The sequence below is a fragment of the Anarrhichthys ocellatus genome, unplaced genomic scaffold (assembly GCF_004355925.1).
Source record: "Anarrhichthys ocellatus isolate YVR2014 unplaced genomic scaffold, GSC_Weel_1.0 scaffold5, whole genome shotgun sequence".
NCBI classification, from domain to species: Eukaryota; Metazoa; Chordata; class Actinopteri; order Perciformes; family Anarhichadidae; genus Anarrhichthys; species Anarrhichthys ocellatus.
The window spans coordinates 4,457,347-4,479,930 of NW_022280035.1; the positions used below are offsets into that span (position 1 = coordinate 4,457,347).

A 22,584-nucleotide genomic window follows, 5' to 3' on the forward strand; every position below is an offset into this window, starting at 1 on the left:
CAGGAAAAAACTTTTTTTTTTCTTCTGGAATCATTTTTCCAGAAGATGGATGTTGCACAGCACCAGTAGACATCCTGAGTTCCTCCTGGAATAATTTCCAAGGTGCAGAGGCTGTGAAAGCGATGGCCAGCTGTGATACTGCATGAAAGTGTTGTAAATACAGGAGCGAGTCCCGTTACCCATTCATCTAGTATGTACATGAGTGTTCATAGCTTTATATATCCAGTGTGTCCAGAGAACAAGAGTAACTACAGTTGATAACCGGGGTGTCTGGCTTACAGATGCAAGTCTAAAGGGGATGATAATTCATTTGAGATAATTATGATCAAAGGAATAGTTTGACATTTTATGCTTATTCGCTTCCTTGCTGAGAGTAAGATTGACACCACTCTCATATCTGTTGAATATAAAGCTGTAGTTCTATTCTCCACTGCAGCATGAAATTGCAACATACATGGTTTTAATAAACTCCAACCACGATTCCTTTGTGAACATACAAAAACTACAGCTCCTGTGGACATGTATCTGCATCGTTACCGGGTCTTCTGAAAACAGAACTATTGAATAAACAGCAATGTTATATCTTCTTTTTTTCAAATTGTTATCCTTAACAACATGACATACTGTTGAGTAGCAGCTGAAGTGAGCCTGAGCTTAAGTTGTCGCTAACTCCGGGGCATCACTCATGCCATGTCATACATTGACAACTGTGGATTTGAAGGCATGAAAAATGTGGCGTGTGTCCAGGTTTATACAAGGCTGGATTTTTTTGTTAATTGCTGGTCAACATGATTTTGAATGAGATTTACCTCTGGATAAAACCTTGCAGTTCAGGTTTAACTTCGGCTCTCTATAGCCTGACCAAATATCCCCTGTAACACCACAACTTGTCATTTTTACACTTCCATTTTAGTCGGATTAAATACATGAGATATAATGAGTTAATTAGTGAGCTTTGGAGGTGCTGATTGGCAGATTTTGTTACCTTTTGGAAAGAGCCAGGCTCGCTGTTTCCAGTTTTTATTCTAAGCAAAGCTTACTGTTTTCTGATTACAACTTCATATTTATACAGACATTATGAGAGTGGTACTAATATTCTCATTTAGCTTTTGGTAAGAAAGGAATACCTATTGTCCAAAATGTCAAACCCAATGGTTTGGCTACTTTAGCATCAAGGTGTATTTAGATATTATGAGCGCTGGTACTGTAACTGACACCTGTGAGGATAGTGGCAAGGATGCACTCACATCAGTTACAGGAACAGTGACTTTAATGAAATTTCAGCATATCAATCATGTACAATATCATCTTTGAATGATTTAACACAAATAAGGCATTTCAAGTATCGAAAACAACCTACTGGTATCACGTTTTTGGTGAATCAATCAGTTTCAGGGTAGCTGACATAATACCAAGTTCGACTGGTAAAGCCATTTAAGAGGTGATCAAAGGCATACAAGTACCATACAAACAAAAATGGTAAAATGTACAGTATCAAGACACACAAGCTGTATTTGCAAAACATCTTCCTCACAATTCATCTTTTTTATCTTAACACCCACACATCCTTGAACTCATCAACATTTGGCTGTGTTGGGTTTTGTGGGTAACAAGAGGGATGGTCAAGACTGCATTCAGGGACTCGAATGATTGTTTTTCCACACCACCATAAATAAAGTTCATGTACACAAGAAAAGGACAAACACTTCTGTACAATATTTTTCCTCTTACAATATATATGTAAAAAAAGAAAAACCTGAGAGCTGTCAACTACTGTACTTGCTCATCTCGTGTCCTTTTGATGTATTCTTGTCTTGTTTGGCGCTTTGTAGTGAACGTCTGTCCTACTGATGTCTGAGGAGGGACGTTAAATGCTCTCCAGATACTAATTCAAATGCACAGACATTCACATTCCATCTCAAAGTTGGAAAGAAATGGTGAAAATATATTCATTACAAGGTTATGATGAAGTTCCCCGCAGGCATCTTGGAGCGTCAGTATTTTCAGTGGCCTTGAGCAGGATGTGCTTTAAGTATTCTACATCTTTTTACACTTTAATCTGAGAAGTGTTCACAGTTCTCACAGCAACAATGGGTTCATTGTCTTTGTGATAATTGGTCCTGTGACAGTGCTGAAACAAGAAGGAAAGACATATTTAGGATGATGTGAATATCACATTAATTATCATAAACTGTGTGTTTTCCCTCCACAAAGCTTAGCAATTAAGACAGCTGAGAGAAATGAATTAGCATACCAACGTCCCAGTATAAATTAAGAGGCTGACCTGCAGATTAACCTTTCCACCAGAGGCGTTCCCTTGCATCCATTCCGCAAAGTGTTAATATGTTGATGTTGTGTATGGCTGAGTGTTCTGACAAGAAAAAGAAGGAGGAAATTGAGGGGTCAGACAGTGTTGCTAACATGTCAATTTGCAGTGAAATTCAATCGCGCTAACGATGCTGCTTTGTTGATTCCACAGCGAGTGTCGCAGCGCTGCACATTTCTCTCCCACCTCTCCGCCATAATGTCGTGTTCCCCGCGGTCAAGAGAGGTTACCTTACCCTTGTGGTTTTGATCTTGTTGCCGGCGTAGCACATCCAGCCTGAGTTGTCAGGGAGCGTCTTGCATTCCTCCCCCTCCAGGCAAGGCTCCATCTCACACCACCACTTCCCAATTACTATGGATGCTACAGGCAGCGAAGACAAAGAGAAATGGTGATGCAGGTGCCGTACACCCTAACAGAGTGCAAAACCCATTTGCACAACACGGCACTTTGCAGATGGATGGCCATTAGGCGGGGGTGTCTAATCCTAATCATCAACTGCGTAGTGTCAAAGGTGGCAATAGGATTGTTGGCTCTATGTGTCACATGTATGGGCTTCTGACAACTTGTTACTGTGCAAAACCATTACCTATTACAAGACAGTTTCTTTATTAGATGCAGTCTTAGGATACATGAATGTTATGGGTGGAACTGGGGCTTTTCACAGAGTGAGTGGATTGGTAGATGTGACTGTGACTTGACTTCAATGCATGCCACATTTCTACTGTCAGGAGAGAAAATTGCCTTAAATATAGGGTAAGTAGACAGTAAATGGTTTGTAATGTGTGGCGAAGGAAAGGGATCTGTCAGAGCTGACATCCAGCAACCTCCTATTCCCCCTGACCGCTCTGAGATTTCAGTCATATTTGCTAAAGGATTTAAGATAAAAGCTGCAGGTGAGAGGTTTTCCTAAAGCCAAAATGTGTTTTAGTTGTGTCAGACCTCGGCACCAAGGGATTGAGTCTATGTAGCAGACATTTGTCAAAGCATGTGTAAAACCATCATGAAATATCTACACGATACCTATGTAATCAACAGCCGCTGTCCTCTGCATCTCTTTGCTTTTTTTAGTCTTCACTTCTTTACTCTTCCCCGAGGTGCGCTACATTCAGCAGTTGTGTATGACTGCTGGAGTAAAGCTTACCCCTGCAGATACCTTCTGCTGTCTGTCAGCAACAGTATTTGGTTGTGACATTATCCAAGGTAATGTTAATCTTATCTGGGACAAGGCATTGCAAGGGAGACTTAAGCTTTTATTTGAACAGATCTCTGTATCTTTACAAAACATTTACAAAGTAGTTTTGTCAGGATTTTACTTTTTGTATACCGTGCATGTTAAGTTGAATCAAATCAAAAAAAAAAATGGAAACCTTTCTTTTCCTGCAGTGTGACTTGCATTCAAAACCTACTTGTGCCACCTCTAGACAGCATTGTTTTAAAACATATTAAGCATTCTTTTTTCTTTATATGCTAAAATACTCACCGTCGACACATGAAGGTCTGTTTCTGGTGGTTCCAGCCACCTTCCCCGGCAGACAAGAACACTTCACCGTCTGAGACCGCTCCTCAATACGATTCTTATTGCAGCATCGGTGAGCCGCGATTACTTCACATGTGCCCCCCTCTGATAAGGAAAGAAAAAAAAACAGACGACAAACTGCATTAAATCGGCATTTCAAGGGTGATCAATAGAGCTTTCTGAGAACATCTGAACTCCTCACTGTGTGGACATTTGTGACCAGACATGTCATCAGTGTTTTACTCAAGTACTAGTTTTCGGTACTTGTACTTTCTATTAGGCTACTTATACTTCGTCACTACATTTTAGAAATAAATATTGTACTTTTTATTCCTAGATCAATTGTAAGAAAATCATAAGCAATTTCAAGGTTTTTCTGTTCTATATCGCTGAATGCTGAATTTCTTTGAGTTTTGGACAGCTGGTCGGACAAAACGAGACTTTAGAAGTCATTGTCTTGGTTTTCTAATATTTTTTTGACCAAAATATTTGATAACGGACAGATTAATCGTTCAGCCTTGTCTCCTAAAAATTACGTTTCCATACAATGAAACATTTGCCATTCATTAAATTAATCCGACAACTGTAGTTACTGCTTACTTTTAGGATGAAAATTGACTGTGATAACTTTATAAAATGCATTAAACCAGTGGTCTCTAAGCTTTTTGGCTGTACACCTGTTGTTAAAATTGTGCGTGCTTGTGGCCCTTTGTCCTGTTTCATATGCGAGTTGTAAGCAGTTCCACCAAAGAGACAGTTCCCCTCTACATTTCTCTCATGGTTTCATTTCAATAATTGCTCACATTATCCACTATGTCACAACAAAATGAAGACTCCTTTAATTTAATTTATGTAGGATTTTGAATTGAGTAATTCTACTGGCAACAAGCTATTATTACATTACAATGCTATTACTTTTACTTAAACAATCTGCATACTTCCTCCACTACTGACTATCATATCCATGTTTTAAAAAAGGTATATTACAATACTTTTGTGCAATGTATTTTTTGGTACCTTAATGGCATGTATCTCATGCTTAATCAAAAATAACTGAAACATTACACAAGTGTGCTGTAAACAAGAAAAATTGTGATTTACACTCTTTGAGCGAGCGAGACCCCTGCAGCTTGTTGAATTGATGAAGAGATGTGTGAGAGCAGGCAGAAAAAAAACCTACATCTATTCACAGGAGGAGGGGCCTGCTTCAGGGTTATCATGAATATGAACACTGGCTCAACCATGCAATTATCGCCGAGCTACTGACTTTGCCCCGAAGGCTAAGAGGACTGGACCGAACGGACTCGACCCACCTCAACCGCTGGCCTCTCCCACCCACTGCGCTCAGACTCTCCACATATGAGAGTTGTGCAGCAAAGGACCATCTGACAATTACACCCGTCAGCACGACACACAAGATCAAGGAGGTTGAGGGGAGAAAAAGTGTAGAGAGGGGGCAAAAAGTAGCCGGTATTTTGCCTGCAAAGTGATTTGAAGTAATGTTTGACAATGAGCTGTGGGTTTGTGAAATGTGTCATGGCTGGATTTGCATATATCGCTTCACTGCATTTGAATATTTTGGTTCGTGAGGAGTTAGAAGCAGGAATGCAGCATCGTAGAAGGAAAGTCTACCGTAGTTGGAACAGCAAGTCAGTCAATGCAGCTCAGTCAATCATAATTCAATCAATATATAAATCCAAGTGGTAACATTAATTAGTGTTTACTTCAACATTCCTTCATCAGCATTTAGAATAAGTAAACACACTGAATAAAACCCATAACATAGTTGTAAGAGGATATAAAAATATTTTCATTTGTCAATAACTATACTCCTTTATAGCTTGTTTTATGACGCATCCATAGCTGATGTATAAATGGATAATTACTGCTTCAATGCACAGAATCATATGTATGTAACAAGTGATCGGTTAATTGATTAGTTAACTGAGAGAAAAACATTTTTAAACTCTTATTGCAAAATGATATTCTGTTAATCAACTAACAGATTAATAGTTTGGCCTCTAAAATAGTTTGAAAAATGTGTTTATTTACTGCCTAAATGCTAATTTGGGGCTAAAATTAAGTGTTTTTGTGATCACAAGTCATGTCAAATGGCATTACAAGAGTGGGGACGCATACATTTTCAGATCGTTTTGTTACAGAGAACATTTGTTAATTAGAAACTCAGCCATAAAGTAGCTTAAAGTCAGTAAGGACAGTTGAGAAAGAGTTGAGTGTCAGTTTCTGGATATAATTGAACCATCGTGTGAGCTCCTGTGGGGATTAACCAACAGCGCCCCACTTGACCTGCTGGATAGAAGTGGGCTCGATTCACTCTGGATTCTCTAATATCTACCACATTGCATTATTTAAGAAAAGAATCATCTCCACTTATGCCCATACAACTTTTAAGAGAAGTCAGAATAAACTTGACTGCAGTTCATTCGAGATTTGTGTGTTTCTCATGCGTGGATATGCAGAATATGTGCGGTGCCTGGTTGTTAATCTGCTCTTGCTGAGTTAAATAACAAGTAATAATAAACAAAACTAGTGTCAAGGTGTTGATTGGATAAGGCGTTTTGAAGTTACAAAATTGATAACAACATTTCCATACAAGAGGAGGAAAGAATGAAGAGAGCGTGTCTTTTTCCTGCTTCTTGCCAAGTCTGTCGAGTTTTTCGGGGATTATGATGACTTCTGGCTCTGCATTTCAGAAAACATCAACAGCCTTTGGTTTAACTTAAAAATATCCAGATCTTGTATCTGGTCTGGGAGAATGCTGCCTCCTGTCTGATGCACTCAACAAAAGGGCATGTCTGCGCAACTTTAATCGTGATGTACCAGTGGAAGCAGTGGGGCATCATTTGAAAACAACAGCCCACAGGGGTTTGTTCTTTTTAATGCATCTCCTTAATTGCATAAGACAGCCCTAGATTTCCTCTTTGATCTATTAAAAACACTCTACGCAACAGAATTAACTTGCAATGCTTGTTGCTAGCAAACAGAGCAAAGAATCGGGATACTATATTTGGAAATCATCACCTCCGAAGAATACATTAAAATCAAATAAAAATGCAAATCAGTGTGGTATTTCCAGCTGGCAGGTGTACTGGGTGCCTTTTTAAACAGAAGCGATGCAACACGGATGAGCATTTTTCAAGTTCACCCAGCCTGCGAGTACAACACGCTGCATGCTCCGAGACCCCGTCTTTGCATTATGAATATTTCAGAGGGAGACGGAGAATAAACATGGCTGGAGATGAACGCTCTCATCAGGTGAAGGCTGGAACCATGCAAGGGTATAATTGTTTTCTGTATTTCCATTTCCCCCCATTATCGGAGACAAAGTCAGCCTCTCAAATGACAGCTTCAGAGTGTGAGTGTGTGAGTTTTTGTGTCTCTCCAGCAACATTTTTGAAGGACAGGCAACAAGGGTCACACTGAAATTGTCCTCCGTGGGGTTAGGGGTCACACCAAAGCAGAGGGTCTCAACTGGAACCGCCCTGTTTTTGTTGCCACGCTCTGTGCTCCTGCCTCGTTATTTCTCTGAGCCAGGAATCAGAGGCTGTGAGCTAACAAGGTGGCCACCTTTGACATGCGCCCAACAGGCCACTGCTCATTTTCAGGCCCGAAAACGCTGAAAAAAGTCCTAACTTTGTGCTATATTAGTGAAGGTTCTGTCGTAGTCTCTGGGATGATTTGTTAGCGGTGTGTCTTTTGTTGATCTCTCTCCTGTGCAGAGATTTCTGTTCTGGCTGTGGAAAAAAAATGTATTTTGTTTGGTCCAAATTGTCTCTTCTCGGTCTCATCTGCACTCGTCTGTCTTGGATTAAAGTCACGTGTTCGCTGACCAAGCTGACCACGGCCTTCTTCATGCATTGTACAGATATAGTTTTTATAAATTAATATGAATTAAACATCAGTGCCATCTTAATATTTAGCCAAATCTAATTGAATTCGAAAACACTTTGCCTTAATTGCATGTTAATTTGTTTTCTGAAATGCTTATATTTACATGGTGGTGGAAAGGAGTACACAATGGGGATACTGTTGTTACTTCTGTTCGGCACTATGGCTCTCAAGTGCTCACAATCAATCGCTTGATGTGAAACTCTATGATTATGTTTGTCTAACTTGTTTGACGACTGGAGTTGACAGCTTGTTATTGAGTCAGATGATGAGAACATTTGGCAGATCTGTTATTGAGGTAAGACCTTGGAAACAGCAGATAACAAAATGTAAAAGAAAAACACCATTGATTTATTTGTGATGTTTCTACTTTTACTTAAGGCTGAGTGCTTCTTCCTAGTCTGCATTTACCATTCAAAGGATTATTCATTATTATAAGTAAGATGCATTCTGATGTAGTAATAAAAACCGTCTCACCACTTGGTCCATCCTCATCAGCAGATGGAGTCTGCTTGGTTGTGTTCACAGTGGTGGAATGTAGTTCAGAATGCAGCAGCAAGGCTTCTCACTGGTTTTAACAGATTTACAATAAGTGTATTCAACATAGGTATTCAAGAGAACTAGTCACCAGAAGTCATAAGTGCATCTCCTTTTTTTTAAACAAGCATCTAGGAGCATAAACCAGAGCAAAGGTACATTGCAGAAACAAACTAATACGAATACAATAAGTGCAACAAACTAGTATGAATACATTAAGTGCTAAGTGGAAGGCTCAGGGTAGTGCTTCTTGAAGAGGTGAGTTTTCAGCCTGTGCCGAAAGATGGGCAGCGACTCTGCTGTCCTGACGTCAGTGGGGAGTTCATTCCACCACTGTGGGGCCAGGACAGAAAACAGCCGCGACCGGGTCGATCGGCCGCAGGGACCTCTGAGCGACGGGGCGACCAATCGCCTCGAGGCAGCAGAGCGAAGTGGTCGGGCGGGGGTGTAGGGCTTGACCGTGGCCTGGAGATAGGAAGGAGCTGTTCCTTTCACTGCCCTGTAGGCTAGCACCAGAGTCTTAAACTGGATGCGAGCTCTTACAGGGAGCCAGTGTAGAGAACGGAGAAGGGAAGTTGTGTGGGAGAACTTGGGGCGATTGAACACCAGTCACCACAGACACTCGTTCAGACACAGTACAATTGCAAGGGCATTCATCAGTGAGCCACAGGCTCAGTCACCATTGTGTTACTTCTTTCGGTGACAGACACTTGACAGACATTTATTTAAATTAAAATCTTACTTTAACTTATAGAGAATCATTTGAATTGTAAATGCAAGAAGAAGAACTCAGCCTTACGTTAAAGAAGAAACATCGCAAATAAACCTGGTGGTGAGATGAGATTCTTTTGTTAACTGCCGTTTCCAAGGTCAAGAATAAATAACTTGCCTCAATAGCAGGCCTGTCTAATGATTTTCTATCATCCGACTCTATAGCAGGCTGTCAGACTCTCCAGTCCAACTGTAGCAACTCGGGAGCTTTTTCAGTATTCGAAAAACATAATCGAGTTTCACGTCAAACGATTGATTGCCTTGTTGTAAAGGAACATGGGTTGAATGTCTGCTTGTGTATTCCAAAAATGAAAGAAATCCAAAATTATTTTGTCACATACACCATACAAATATGACACCAAAAGAAAAAAAAGCTAGTTTAAAATATATTCTGGACACATCTTGACCCCCATTTTTCAGTATTTCTGGGTCTTCAATTCAAATGTATTCAATTATTTTCTATTCTTTGCCGATCACAGTATGGCTCCTTTCATGTCTGCAAATCAAGATGTACCAGTGTGTTGACAGTAAATAAATTGAATAGTGAAAGTAAAAGGACTTGCGAAACATAACAAACCCTCTGACATGCTACACAACTTCTCACAGAGGGATCTGCTTTGTTCAAGTCTACCACGTGGAAATTTGTCAGAGCATTTAACTCTAATGCTATTATCTACACAAATAACAACACCTGGCAGCAGCAGTGTCTCAGATGCTGAGTGCCATCGAGCCGACGGTCTCTGGCACAATGGGTCACGCTGCAAGCCAACAACGGCACATCAAAATCGGATGAGTTATGGACAGCAAAGCCTCGACGAAGGCAAATGCTGTCAAATCATGCATGACTTGAACGCGTAGGGCCGATTCTGAATTTCTGTAGATCTGCAGTTCTGCCTGCCTAATGAATGTGAGCAGAGTTCTTGTGGGACCAGTAAATGGTTCTTCAAATGTGATGTAACAGCCATTGCACAGAGGAAAATGGTTAGTCTATCTCAATAGAAACGTCAGTATGCAATAAGTATGCAATGACTCGCTGTCTACTGTAATGAGCCCAGACTGTGTGGTTTGTCTCTGGAGATCCTGATAGCAAGTATATCGTCTGAATGGCAACACTCTCTGCCATCTGTTCCAGGCGTCCGACACTGTGTGTACATGAAAATGTACTATATGTGCAATTTATAGAGGGATTCTGAACATTAATCATTGAAGTAAAACCTAATAATCCAAGTGAAATATGGATTTAGTGTATGACTGAAAGGATAGCTGTGAGAGCAGTCACTGTTGCACTCCATATACAAGCCAAATGGATAGCCTAAGGGACTCAATTTAATTTATTGTCTCTCTAGGGCTTTGGATTTCGGTGATTGGCAGCCAATGGCACAATTTGTACACCCTGTACTGAATATGCACACTCGGCTCACACTTCTTAGTGCCACATGACGATATAACTGATAACTGTGTGGCATCTGAATACCGGTAGCTCCCTCCAAGCTCAGAGTCCATGGCACATGTAAGTCCATGCAAATTCCTGGTCTGTGCGACCTGCGGTAATTTATTTTTAATAGCTTAAAAGTCATTTACAAATGACAGCAGGTCCGGATTTCCAAACCACGGCAGTCCGTGTTTTAGAACAGCATGCCTGTCACCTTTTAATGGGAAATGCATCCAAGGTGACCCATAATAGTCTCCACTTTCTCTGTGCATGCTCTCTGCAGACATCCAAGCCAACAGGCTACAGCAGTTCTGTCGCTGACAGGAAAAGGGAGCGCCAGATTAGAGAATGTCAAATTAATGCAGATGGAAGACAGTGAGAGGTACAAAACATATGACTGCATGGTGTCAAATTGAGTGACTATTTTTACCCTTCCTTCTGTGAATACATCTGAAGCTACTGTTGTTATTCCAGACAAACGCTGGGGTGAAAGTGAGTGACATATTGCTCGATAAACTGCGAGGCAAATTTGTTTTGAGGTTGAAGAAAATGCAGAGGAGTTGTGTGTTGGTGTAAACCAAACGCTTGAGCAAACTTGAGAATTCAAAATGTTTTGAGAATTAACAGTGTTTGGGGAAAAAGCTTCAGATAGCAAAGGTGTCAAGACTTGAGGATATTTTTTTCTTAACAAGCTGGATTTCTTTTTTTAATGCACATATTTGTTTGTTTTTGTTTGCACGTGAGTGTGTGTGTGTGTGTGCATGTTTGTTTATGGGAGAGATTGCATGTGTTTGCTGGAGAGAATCAGAACAATTTACAAAGCATACAAAACTACTATTTGCTACCATAACAAAAAAAATCACTGTCCATGACAATGAAAGCATAGAAAGTCTTGAAATATGGCTGGGCGGTTTTGACAGCGTGTCACACAAGGAGGCCGTAAGATTGGTCCTGTGCAGTGGGCCAAAGATGGGTGATACTACTGAAATGCAAAATGACTACAAACAGAGAAGAGCTGCTGTTGTTTCAAGATGCATGAAAACTGCATGGAACAGAGGAAGCAGTGAGTGGTAGGGAATGGATTTTGCATTTGCATATGAGCTTTAAAGTCTGTCCTCTCTGTTGTCACACTCAACACAGGCCCAGGACACTGCAAGTCTGGTCCTGATCAAGGGCATTAAATGCTATTCTGATTTGCACAAAAAAAATGCCATGTGGTTATTTGGCTTTCATGGGGATGTGTGGCTTGTTGAGCATGCCAGAAATTCACTGTACAACAGCAATCGCACAGCAGCTTTCACGTCCATTAAACACATAAACAAAGGGACTCTATCGAAGCTATCCTCCTCTAACTCACATTCACATCTGAGCTTCTTGAAATGGAAAAATAATAATGTAAAAACACATCTTCTGTCAGTGAGATGTCACTCATTTCTAAATGTCAAGCTGTTCCTGTCTTTCGTTCTAGCCCTTTTCCCCCAACTGGCAAATGTCCAGAACTGGTATTTCATATTTTTAGATCGCCTGTGCTGATGAAAGAGTTACATTCAGAAGGAAGAAAAGGAAAAAGAGAGAGAGAGTCGAGTCAGAGAACCTTTAGAGAACAGCTGCTAGTCTCTGATGTGACTGCTGGCCTTCTCACTGCCGGACAGACAATTTACGCAGCGTACCAATGTGCTTGCAACATGTAAACCGTGTATTAATGCATAATACACAGCTAAATGACCTTTCGTGCTGTATGATGTATTCTGAAGGGTCGGCTGTGACGATTATGCAACACCTGCGAGCTGATAAAGGGAGAAATTGGCGGAGAGGGTTCTGTACTTATTCGGTCTGATGCAACGGAGCCGGCTGTGTCACATGATCAACATTTTGATCACATCTTACTGCAGTTAAGGGAGGTATAGAACATGTGTTGCTGTATGGTGTAATATTTTCAGCGCCTATAGAACACGTTTTAAATTGTAGTTATGTATATTTTACTGACTGCTTCATTACATTTAGCTAGATTACAAGACACAGAATCAGATCATAATATGATCCTTTTAAAAAAAGTACGACATTTACCTGCTTTTATATTGTAATTTCATCTACAGAGGCAGGACATGAAACGTTTTAGTCAATCCTGCCATTGTGTTGTTCATATTGGACAAAATATATTCCCCACTTTTGTCCCCAACTTTCACACATGCACACTCCAGTCTCTCCAGGAAAGGTAATTGGATCTTTAGTGTAAATATGCCAGATGACTTATGACACACTGTGGAGATATTAGAGCAGAAAAAAAAACCCTAAAATCTGCAATAGAGCCTGATAAAGCCAATATTAATTACTTTGCTTATTTCTCACACTATCCTCCCCCCTTGGAACCAATTAGTAAGTTGAGATGCCTCTTTTCAGTTTAATGAGGTCTAAGTACTGATAATGAATTTCATATTCCTGCCAAGCATTTAAAATAGGCTTGTGGAATCACAAAGGCAATGAAATGATCTCTCAAGCATTTTTCCTAATCAGCAAGAAGTAATTCTTTCAATAAGAAAAAAGAAAAAAATTAGGATATAAGGTCCCCTTTTCACCACTACAAATACAGAGGGTGAATTAATAGAAGTACTTTTTCTTCACACTGAGCCCATTTGGGATGGTAGGATATTAGTCACATGCAATTGCTCGGAATTTACAGACCCAATTGTAACTACTTTGTAATAAACGAGGCGTCTCACAAGTGTGTCGCCAAATCATCTAAATCTCACCACGAACGGCCAACAGTGAAGTGACAAAAACCCTTTTCATGTTCTAAAGAGCAGGGAGAGCCTGACGACTGCCACACCTTGAAATCATCCACAAAGGAAAAAAAAGGGACAAAAACGCCCTGTGACAAATGCGTTACTACTCTCCATTTGATGTGGGTTTACAGGAAAAAACAGCAGAGTAACGTTTTACCTTGGCAGGAGCAATCCTCAGTACACATAAGACAAGAACGTCTGAGCTCCCTGATATAATATTTACAAACAGTGGGGACACAAAGCTATCATTAGTTTAGCAGTAGATTTTGTTTCATGGGAAAAAATGTTGAATTAAAGAGGAGCAGTGCTCATACATGAACCCACACAGGCTTGTGCAACCACTGACATCAGCAATTACTGTGAAGTGTGGTGATGATGGGATTCTTTCCATTGTGAGGGCTTGTTTTGATTCTCTGGCATGGGAACAAAAGATAAAAGAGCTTGGATTGATTTTTTTGTGTGTGTTATTAATCAAGAGAAATTTCAAGTGCTATCATTGTGCCGGGCACAGCGTGTACAATAGTCTGTTACCCTGTAACTCAGTGGCTTTAAGGGTGGGACTTCAAATAGGCTTAACCCAAGATTGAAATTTGACAAGAGTCCCGGTACGGTGCGATAAAGTGCTTCAGATTTGTGGCGTTCACTTTCCTGTCATTGTTTAATGAAAAGATGTTCCTTCATTAACACTCGATGACATTTTGCTTCTGCACAGGAGATGTGTTTTGTACACCCCCCAGTTGTTAAGAGAATACTGCAACGGAGGACACATTGAGTATTAAGGTCAGGGTGTACTGCACGAGCATAAGCAAAGTATCATGCATGTATTACTGAATGGGCCTCACGGGAACGGGCTCTGAGTCCCTGGACCAGAACCTCTGTATGAAGGGACTGTAACATTTCCCATTGGAAAGTCACTCAAACTCAATGCAAAGACAGTCAGGTCTGGTCCTTTTCTATATCTGTGAAGCCACAAAGAGAAGGAAAACAGACTCCAAGAGATGTGAAACGACAAAAAAAAAAAGTACAAACTCCCCAAAGTGAAGCAAAGGGCCCATTGTTTCATTACCTGTCTATGGCTGTGAGCTATTTGGACTTAAAAATAGCAGCTATTTATCAATATTATTTCCCACAATGTTTACATTTTAATTAATTACAATGAATATATAATGTACCCCTTCTTTAAAACTCTATCCCTTTTCAAAAGTTTCTACAACCCTGTTCTAATGCAGAGACACTATTCACAGTAGTGGCAGTTTAAAACCAATTACACCTAACATCATCATTACACATTTATCAATATGAAAGATTAATGTAAGACATAAACTCTGTTTAGAAGCCACTGATTTATTTATTTGTAAAGTTCTAAATGTTCTGCAGGCACAATCAGTTTCCAGAAAATGGTCTAATGCGGGCAAAAACACTTATTTGGTTACACAATAGTGTCTGTAATAGCTGAGCTTTGTTTTGGACTATTTCTGGATTAAAGCAAGCTGAACACTTTTATCAGGACTCAGGGTTTCGGAGTCAAGTATCCTTCAGCTATGTCGGCTGTCACAACAACATATTTAGAAAACTGCTGCCAACTACTAAACAAAACAAGGGTCTTAAATTCTTGCTAATGATCCCAAGAGCATGTTCTGCTTCTTCTACCCAACGGAGCAAAGTGGTTTACAAAAGATCAACTAATAATGCCGTTCTGAGGCAAAATGTGGTCTGCAGTTATTAAAAAGCAAACTCCTTTATATGAACTGATGATTTTTCTTTTTTTGGCCAGAGGCATTCATGGTGGCAGTGCTGTAACATAAATGTACCCCATAATTTCAGTTGGAACAGTATATTCCCCATTATCTGTTTGGAACAGGACATTTGGTTTATTCCAGTTCACTCTATCCTGATTCAAATAATCGTTTTAGTATAATACCCCCTACTCACAGCTTACATCCTACAAATTACAGGACTTAAAAGTCTGAGTTCCAGAATAAAAAATTGGAACAGTGGTTGACTATAGCCCAGCCCCTGTACTGCTGTTCAATGTTGATATTTTTTAACCCTGAAACGGGTCTCTTTAGAAACCTGAGGTCAATGGTGTTAAAGCCTATACTTTCTAATGGATTCAATTAAGCCATTAAGTCCCTGCTGTTTTTCAAACTATTTGTTTCTAACGATTCTCTTGTGTCAGAATGTTGAAGTTGTTGGAAATCCTTGTTTGTATGTCGTAGCGAGGCAATGTCGGTTTGTCATTCGACCACTTTGATCTGGACTGAAATATCTCAACAACCATTGAATGGATTGCCAAAATATTTTGCCCTCAAGGATAAGCGGGTATAGCTAATGGATGGAATGTGCTAATGACCGCCTCAGCTCAAATTTGTATTTAGTGCTAATTGCAAACAAGGATGGTGAACATGTTGCTGATGTTAGCATTTAGCTCAAAGCACAGCTGTGCATACAGAAAGTGCAGTCTCACAGAGCTGCTAGCATTGCTTTAGATTCTTCTTCTTCTTCTAATATATATTATCTTATACAGTGGCGTAAGGTAGATGGGCCCCAATCATTATTATGATTGGCCCTAGCGCATGCTAGTTACTTATTATTATTATTTTGAATAACCCCCACACACACAACCACTCACACACCATCGTATCTTTTGTCAAATAGTCTAGCACAAAGGAGACTTGACATTGGACAATAGAAATATACATATTACCCAGCAATCATTACATATCTACATTTGACAAAATATCAAAAAAGGAAACTACAGTATTGTTTTATTCTAGTTAACAGTTTATTTTTATTTTATTTTATAGTTAATGTGGAATAGGAATTAATTTTGTTGTCTCTACTGTCTTATTTACTAAAACTGGAATTACTGCCTTGCGGTTTTATGCCTCCGCCAACCTGTCAAGTTACACTTTACATCCATGTCTGTCCAAAATACCATCACTGATAATCCTTTTATCCTATAAGACATGTGTGTGAAATTGTAATAATTAGGTTCAACCCCGAGTCCAGCAGGACGTTTGTGCCAAATCTGAAGAAATTCCCTCCAGTGCATTCCAGACATATTGCATTCACAAGAATTGACCGGATGGACAGACTACCCAAACACATAATGTCTCCAGCCATGTGCCTCTCTTGGTTGCGGTGACCCACACTTTCTCAAAACACCTTTTATTGCCTGTTTTATACTGCTGTTGACTGCCTGCTGGCATCCTCACTCACACTCTTAACAGCCCCCCGGCCGGTAGGGGCCGCTAGTGATAACACAGCTGAGTGCATCGCCAACCCCCAGCCGCTACTCTGTGCCTAGAGACCCATCGGGGTGGAAATAGTGGGTTGTATTCATTCAATCACACCATACAGCAGTGGTCGTTGAAGACGCACCTGGAGAAGATCTGTACTCTACAGAGTGCACCTTTCTACAGTACTTAAATTGGACTACTTCTTTGAACAGAGGTATATTTCCAGGATGGCAATCAGAATCACTTGCCGGAGCCCGTTCTTCACTCAATACATTGTTAGAGGGCCTGCTCTCTCTGTAGTCCCCCCACCCCGACACTGTATCGAGCTGTGGACTTTGCCTGCAGTTAACACCCCTCTTATTAATGCTTAGGGATTCTAGAGAAGAAACAGCTGCTGTAGTCAGCTGGTGTAGTCTTAAGAGAAAAAGCTGGCTAATTAATTAAGCTGTGGGCCAGATGAATTCATTTTGCATATAAGCGTTGTGACCACAAACCATAGCCCCTGCACAGAATTGGCTGAAAGACCTCAATTAAACATGCTGTTTAAACAAATATCCACAAGCTTAGAGGAGCTCTCTCTAATGAATAATTCATAGTCTGAAAGAGGAAATAAATGAGAAATACTGAAATATGTAAAACCGATTTGTAGCAGTGAGCATACAGTAATAATTAGGCCACTGATTGTCCTTAGATTAATTTACTTAAATATGTATTTTTCTTTTAGGGCTAACCGAGGAAATGACATGAATAGTTTATTTCTGGTAAAATATACCAGCCTTGCCTCTCCTTACTACAGATCCAATAAAGCAAATGAAATCCACTTCCAAGGCTATAGAGGAAGTTTCTCGTGTTTTACAGAGTGGTCAGGGGTCCTTCGGCGTCTCAGTTGCATGTGTAACAACATCAGGACAAAGTGGGTTTGCAGAGCTCCAGATGTGGAGAGGCCTCCGGCTGAGGCTGCACGCCACTTCCCATTGGCACTGCAGTGGAGCAGCAATGACACTAGTGAGAGCATGGTTGAGAGGAGGTCTACGGGAGGGGTGGAGGAAGATGTATGTCAAAATAATGTGCCTCCAGGATGCATTATATAAAGCTATTATATCGTCAGTGTCTAAAACCGTGCACAGAGGATACAACCTTTGTTTGTGACAGCCCGAAAATCCATTTTTCATGTTTGTTTCATTGTGAGCTTCACCAGCGAGTGGTTTCTTTTGTTTGAGTGCATTGGAGGAAAAAAAAGCCCTGATCCTCTACTCCTCATTAAAGCTCCTGAAGGGGAGACTTGAGGGATTTAAATGGTATTTTCACTCTGGAAAGAAATACTCCATATTCTTGAAGAAAACTGTTGAAAACATTGAAATTACATCTGTGTTGAAAAGGTAAATCTTTAAGAGGGACTGACGGGACTGAGGAGGGAGGGTAACTCAGCGGCTATAGAGGACTATCATAGTAGTGTGATGCGAGAGGAAGACAGTGAAACGGATATCACACAGAGTAAAGTATTTATGACTTAAGGCTGAATAAATTATAAGATACTGTGGATACTTACAAGTGAGTTACTTCTGCTTTTATCCCTGGTTCTGCTGCTCTGAATAGCTTATCTCGTTATGCTTGTTCACTCGCAGCTACACATTTCACAGCAACCACCAAGCAAGAGATTATCCGCACAGTGTTGAGAATAGATGACCTTCCATTTATGAACAGGTTGACCCCACAAAGCCGACTGTTGGTGGGAGTAAGCAAGGAGCAGAGCAAGGCCGCCGCTGGCGGCCGCTATACTTTTTGTCTCTGTTATCACCTGTACATGATGCACTGCATCACCAATGGCAGGATTTCTTGTGGGAAATAGACTGCTGCTCCACACATTCAATGCACCTTTGTTCTCTCTGCAGCCAGTATACATTTCAGTCTTTACCAAATATCATACAAGAGCTGAGATGTTACTCCTGACAGTGTGATTTGTCACACCTGCAAAGCATATTTTCATGCTGGATTAAGTTTCAAAATCGATGCAAGTGGGACTTTATTTTTCTGTTTAGCAAGTCAATGATTTATATAAGGAGAATTCTTCTTCTGTGGTTTCCTCTGGACATGTCCAGGGGTTGAGAAATGCATGACCCCTAAAGAAACATCTCCGCCCGGCACTTTACAGACGCACAACAAACACAATATTTTATCTTTTGTGCACAGTTCACGCTCTTTGCACCAAATAAATACAGCACCTCATGAATCATACCGCGCAGAAAGCAACACTGTCTCTACCAGGAAGGCAGAGACCAGCCGTAAGCATATCTAAGAGAGTGGCAGGCAGCAAACTGTAAGTAGACCTGGGAAACCGGCTGCCTTGTCCGAATCACTGAGCACACACAAGCACCCACTCAAGGGTCATCCAGCTAATGGATTTCTGGACACATATTCTTTGCAATAAGGCTGTCAATATCTTAGTGCACGAGTGGAACAGTTGCTTATATGCTGTCAAAAGTAATTATCACTGAGAACACCTTTGGATTGAGCGTTTGGATGCCGCTCATAAATCTGTAATCTTACTTTCTCGAATGCCTTTTCACACTACGTGTTTTTATTTACAGCTAAAAATGTGTAGAGTTTGTGTATGTTGACAGGGTCTGAACATCAGGTCACACTTTGGCTGTTTCCAAAATATAGCTACGCATGATTGACTTAGTTTTTGAAACAACATCCTCCAATAGATCTAAATTTCTATTGGCAAGGACAAAACTGATCCCTCTGGCCTCTGTAATCTCGATTTCCGCTGATAAAACCAGTCTCTGTGAACTTGTGGCATTTTCGCTGCCTTTAATGATTGGCCCAATGGTCTGCAACCAATGGCCTTCTTGCCACCAATTCATGACCCGTCAACCCCAATCCTCCCACCAATCCAACAGGCACACGGCACACAGCACAGAACAAATGTCCCAGTGTCAGAATCAATCCAGACAGGCTTCCCATCTTCCTCTCATAAAACTGGCATCTCATTTATCCAGGAGTGAGGACTAGCCATACTATGCTAAATGGAATGACAGCGCATTTACACTTTTAGTGGCAGAGGGTCCTGAAGGATTCAAATTCTCGCTTTGATCTTGTTTTCTCCAAAGATGTACCTGAATGCACATTTTAAATGTTAATTCCATTTCCCTTTTGTTGACATGAGACCACTTTTTAGAAGATATTTGCGAGTGTAGTTTTTCTTCTTAATTTTTTTTCTCCTCCAATACACATGTGCATACGTGAGTAATGAAATGTAGGTGTTGGAACAGAAAGTCTTCTGACTCACAATATTGAGAGTATTGAAAAGACCCTTGCTGATATGCTTGAGGTGCACCGGCACATGGAAATAACAGACACCAAGGACCAGCACGCTCAAGCAGCCACTTCTCGCTTTGAAGTTCTGACAGCGTTCGGCTTCCTCTCCTCTGTTGAATCCTGAGATCATAATTATTTACCATAACCACGGCACGCATCCGCCTGATGAAAACAAAAGTTTGACCGCAATGATTTGGTGATATTCTATTCAGTGCAATTTCACAGGGACCACAATCGCACAGATCAAATTGAGAAGGAGCAGTGTAGCATGAATATCAACTGTAATAGCTCAAGAAGGAAAGCGCAAAGGCATTCTTTGTCTGTCTTTGTGATCTTTAGTACAGAAATTCTCATGCTATCAAGACCACATCTTGATGAAAAAATAGCCCCTGTAAAATGTGCTCGCTGAATAAGTGGTTGTTAGTCCAAGTTAACCCGATAATATATCAATGAGTGTAATAAAGTCAAGATGGAAATATAAACCCACAAGATCAAGTGTTATTATCTCGGAGCAACCGCACCCGGGATGCAACAATAACATAACGAGGGCCGGTGGCATTTAAAGAAAACATTTGCTTCTCATTTTGATGCTGTTAAGAGATCCGTAGAACCCACAGCAGGAGAGAAAGGACTCACCGATCATGTGGATGGTGGTTCGTCCAGGCCTCGTCCCATGATGCTGCTGGATGGTGTCGTAGAAAGTGGCCTGACCCAGCTGAATGGCAGTCACACTGACCCAGAGGCACAGACAGAGCAGCCAGGACATGACAGGACACATCTGCTAAGGACCGGCAGAGGTGGAGTCAAAGCAAAATACATCATGTTCTCAACCTATGACCTTAAACCCCCCCCCATCAAGCACACACACACACACACACACACACACACACGCACACACACACTTGTATACAAAATATAATATTTGTACAAGCACTCTGGTCTATAATTGGCCTTAACGCTCCTCAGTCTTTTAGTCATTGGAATTCATCATTAGCATGATTATATAAGTATGACTTCTTCACTGTTTCGTCTTCCTAGTTTGCCCTGTCTTGTCCCTGAGCCACAACACTGCAAATGTGGAGTGATCCCTGGGGAGTTTTTCCCATGCAGCAGAGATTTCCCCTGACAGGCTGACTTCCTTCAACTCCTGAGCTGTGCTCCTGCCTCAACACCTAAATCAAACTTAAGGAAAGATAAGATGTTGCAAGCAGCTGGCTACCAAGGCATTTCTGTATCTGTCAGAATAATGTGACAGTGACACAGCAGTAATAGGAATCAAAAGCCTTGTAATGTTTCACCAGGCTGTTAAATTAAAAAAAGGAAAGGAAGTAGAACAACAGCGAGGTATATGCTCCTGGTCATAGGAGATGGGTGGCTGTGAAGGAAATCTATGAAGGTGAAAATACAAAAATGTTTCAGCAGTTTTATATTTACAGCAACAAATGGCCAACAAGCATTATATTAGTAACCATCTTTTTAAATGTATTAATTCTTATTTTAGCCTTTTGAAATTTTTTGTATTTAATTCTTCAGGATATGAGTTCAGCATGATAATGACTTGTTTTAAGTGCATACAAACTTTGATCAAAATTATGTATTGCATCCATTATACTATTCATAAAATAAGTGCATTCTCCAGACTACTCACGAGTGCAGAATACTTTTCAGCCCTTTCACATTTTCACTGTGCTTTAATCATCTAAAGTAACAATGACAGAGTGCAGACAATTGCAAAATTGCTGAATAAACATCTTAAAAGGAGATTGCAATTCTCTGCATAATCAAAATTAAATCATATCTTGGAATAAAATACCAGAAAAATAGCTTTCTGTCTATCTCAACAATGTGCCATGTAATATAATTATGTGTGAATATTTTTCATTTTGCATTAAAATACAAACTGATTTTCAAGGTAACTGTATGATTTGCCAGTTTTCTGCAAAAAAGCTAAATCTCTTGACAATGGCATGCTTTATTATTTTTGGCCGGAGTAGAAAGAAAGAAATCTTACCTGAGCAACCCAACAAAGAGTATATAAATATCTCAACAGAATGACACAAATCCATCCATAATACTGCTCATGTTGATCCCATCTAATAACTCTGAATTTAGCTCGAGGAGGGAACTCCAGTGACTCTGCCTCTCTGCTCCACACTTTGATAGCAACAGTCCAGTGATTCAGAAATGACCGTCAAGCCGGAGTCAGGAAATAGATTTACAGCTCTTTCAATTCCACCTTTGAAATATCACTGCATCCCCTTGAGGAGCTGCTCCCACTGACACTGAATTCATTTGCCCCTTCGCATTTACAGGCACGTGCCGAGTGCTCCTTAATTAACTGTAGTGGAATCTCTCCATTCACCGTCTGCATCCTTCCAGTGAGAGGCAGCCTCTGAGCAGCGACTCTCTCTGCGAGTCCCCCCCCTCAGCGAGCACTAAGAAACAAATGTTCCCGTACAGCCTCGCTGTGTGTAAAGACTGTATCACATGTCTTAAAGCCAGACTGCCTCTGGATTAGAGGGCATGGTGGGACTCCACCTGATCATATGCTTCTGACAAATGCAAATCAGGGAAACTGGCACCACTCACGTCACTGTGACCACATGATTAACGATTATTTACACATTTAGAATGGATTTATTGTGCTCCCGAGGGAACATTTCCCTTTTTTCTTTTCCTTTTTGTTGTTGTAAGTTATTTACTCTGCCCCACATAAAGAGAACTAAGAACATAATTCATAATTTTAA

General features: G+C 40.5%; 1 protein-coding gene across 2 annotated transcripts; it reads right to left on the reverse strand.

The window, feature by feature from the left end:
- Positions 1 to 1,249: 1,249 nt before the first annotated feature.
- LOC116381861 (chemokine-like protein TAFA-1) lies at positions 1,250 to 22,194 on the reverse strand. Of its 2 annotated transcripts, none has more exons than XM_031844324.1 (6): positions 21,849 to 22,194; positions 20,474 to 20,615; positions 3,807 to 3,947; positions 2,562 to 2,686; positions 2,285 to 2,371; positions 1,250 to 2,131 (listed from the first exon to the last, which is right to left on the reverse strand). In XM_031844324.1, exons 2-5 carry the CDS (start codon positions 20,613 to 20,615, stop codon positions 2,339 to 2,341), a joined length of 441 nt encoding a protein of 146 aa, XP_031700184.1. In that variant the 5' UTR covers positions 21,849 to 22,194; the 3' UTR covers positions 1,250 to 2,131; positions 2,285 to 2,338. The 2 variants fall into 2 exon arrangements, with proteins under 2 accessions (XP_031700184.1, XP_031700185.1); XM_031844325.1 differs by having other exon boundaries at positions 20,474 to 20,618.
- Positions 22,195 to 22,584: the final 390 nt, after the last annotated feature.

What these genes read in the sequence shown, in the direction of transcription:
- LOC116381861 (XM_031844324.1), bottom strand. Translation starts at nt 20,615, where the DNA reads ATGTGTCCTGTCATGTCCTGGCTGCTCTGTCTGTGCCTCTGGGTCAGT. An exon ending in CAGACCTTCATGTGTCGACG is followed by an intron (nt 2,687 to 3,806) that starts GTGAGTATTTTA and finishes CGCTGCCTGTAG; the next exon opens with CATCCATAGTAATTGGGAAG. An exon ending in ACAAGATCAAAACCACAAGG is followed by an intron (nt 2,372 to 2,561) that starts GTAAGGTAACCT and finishes TTTTCTTGTCAG; the next exon opens with AACACTCAGCCATACACAAC.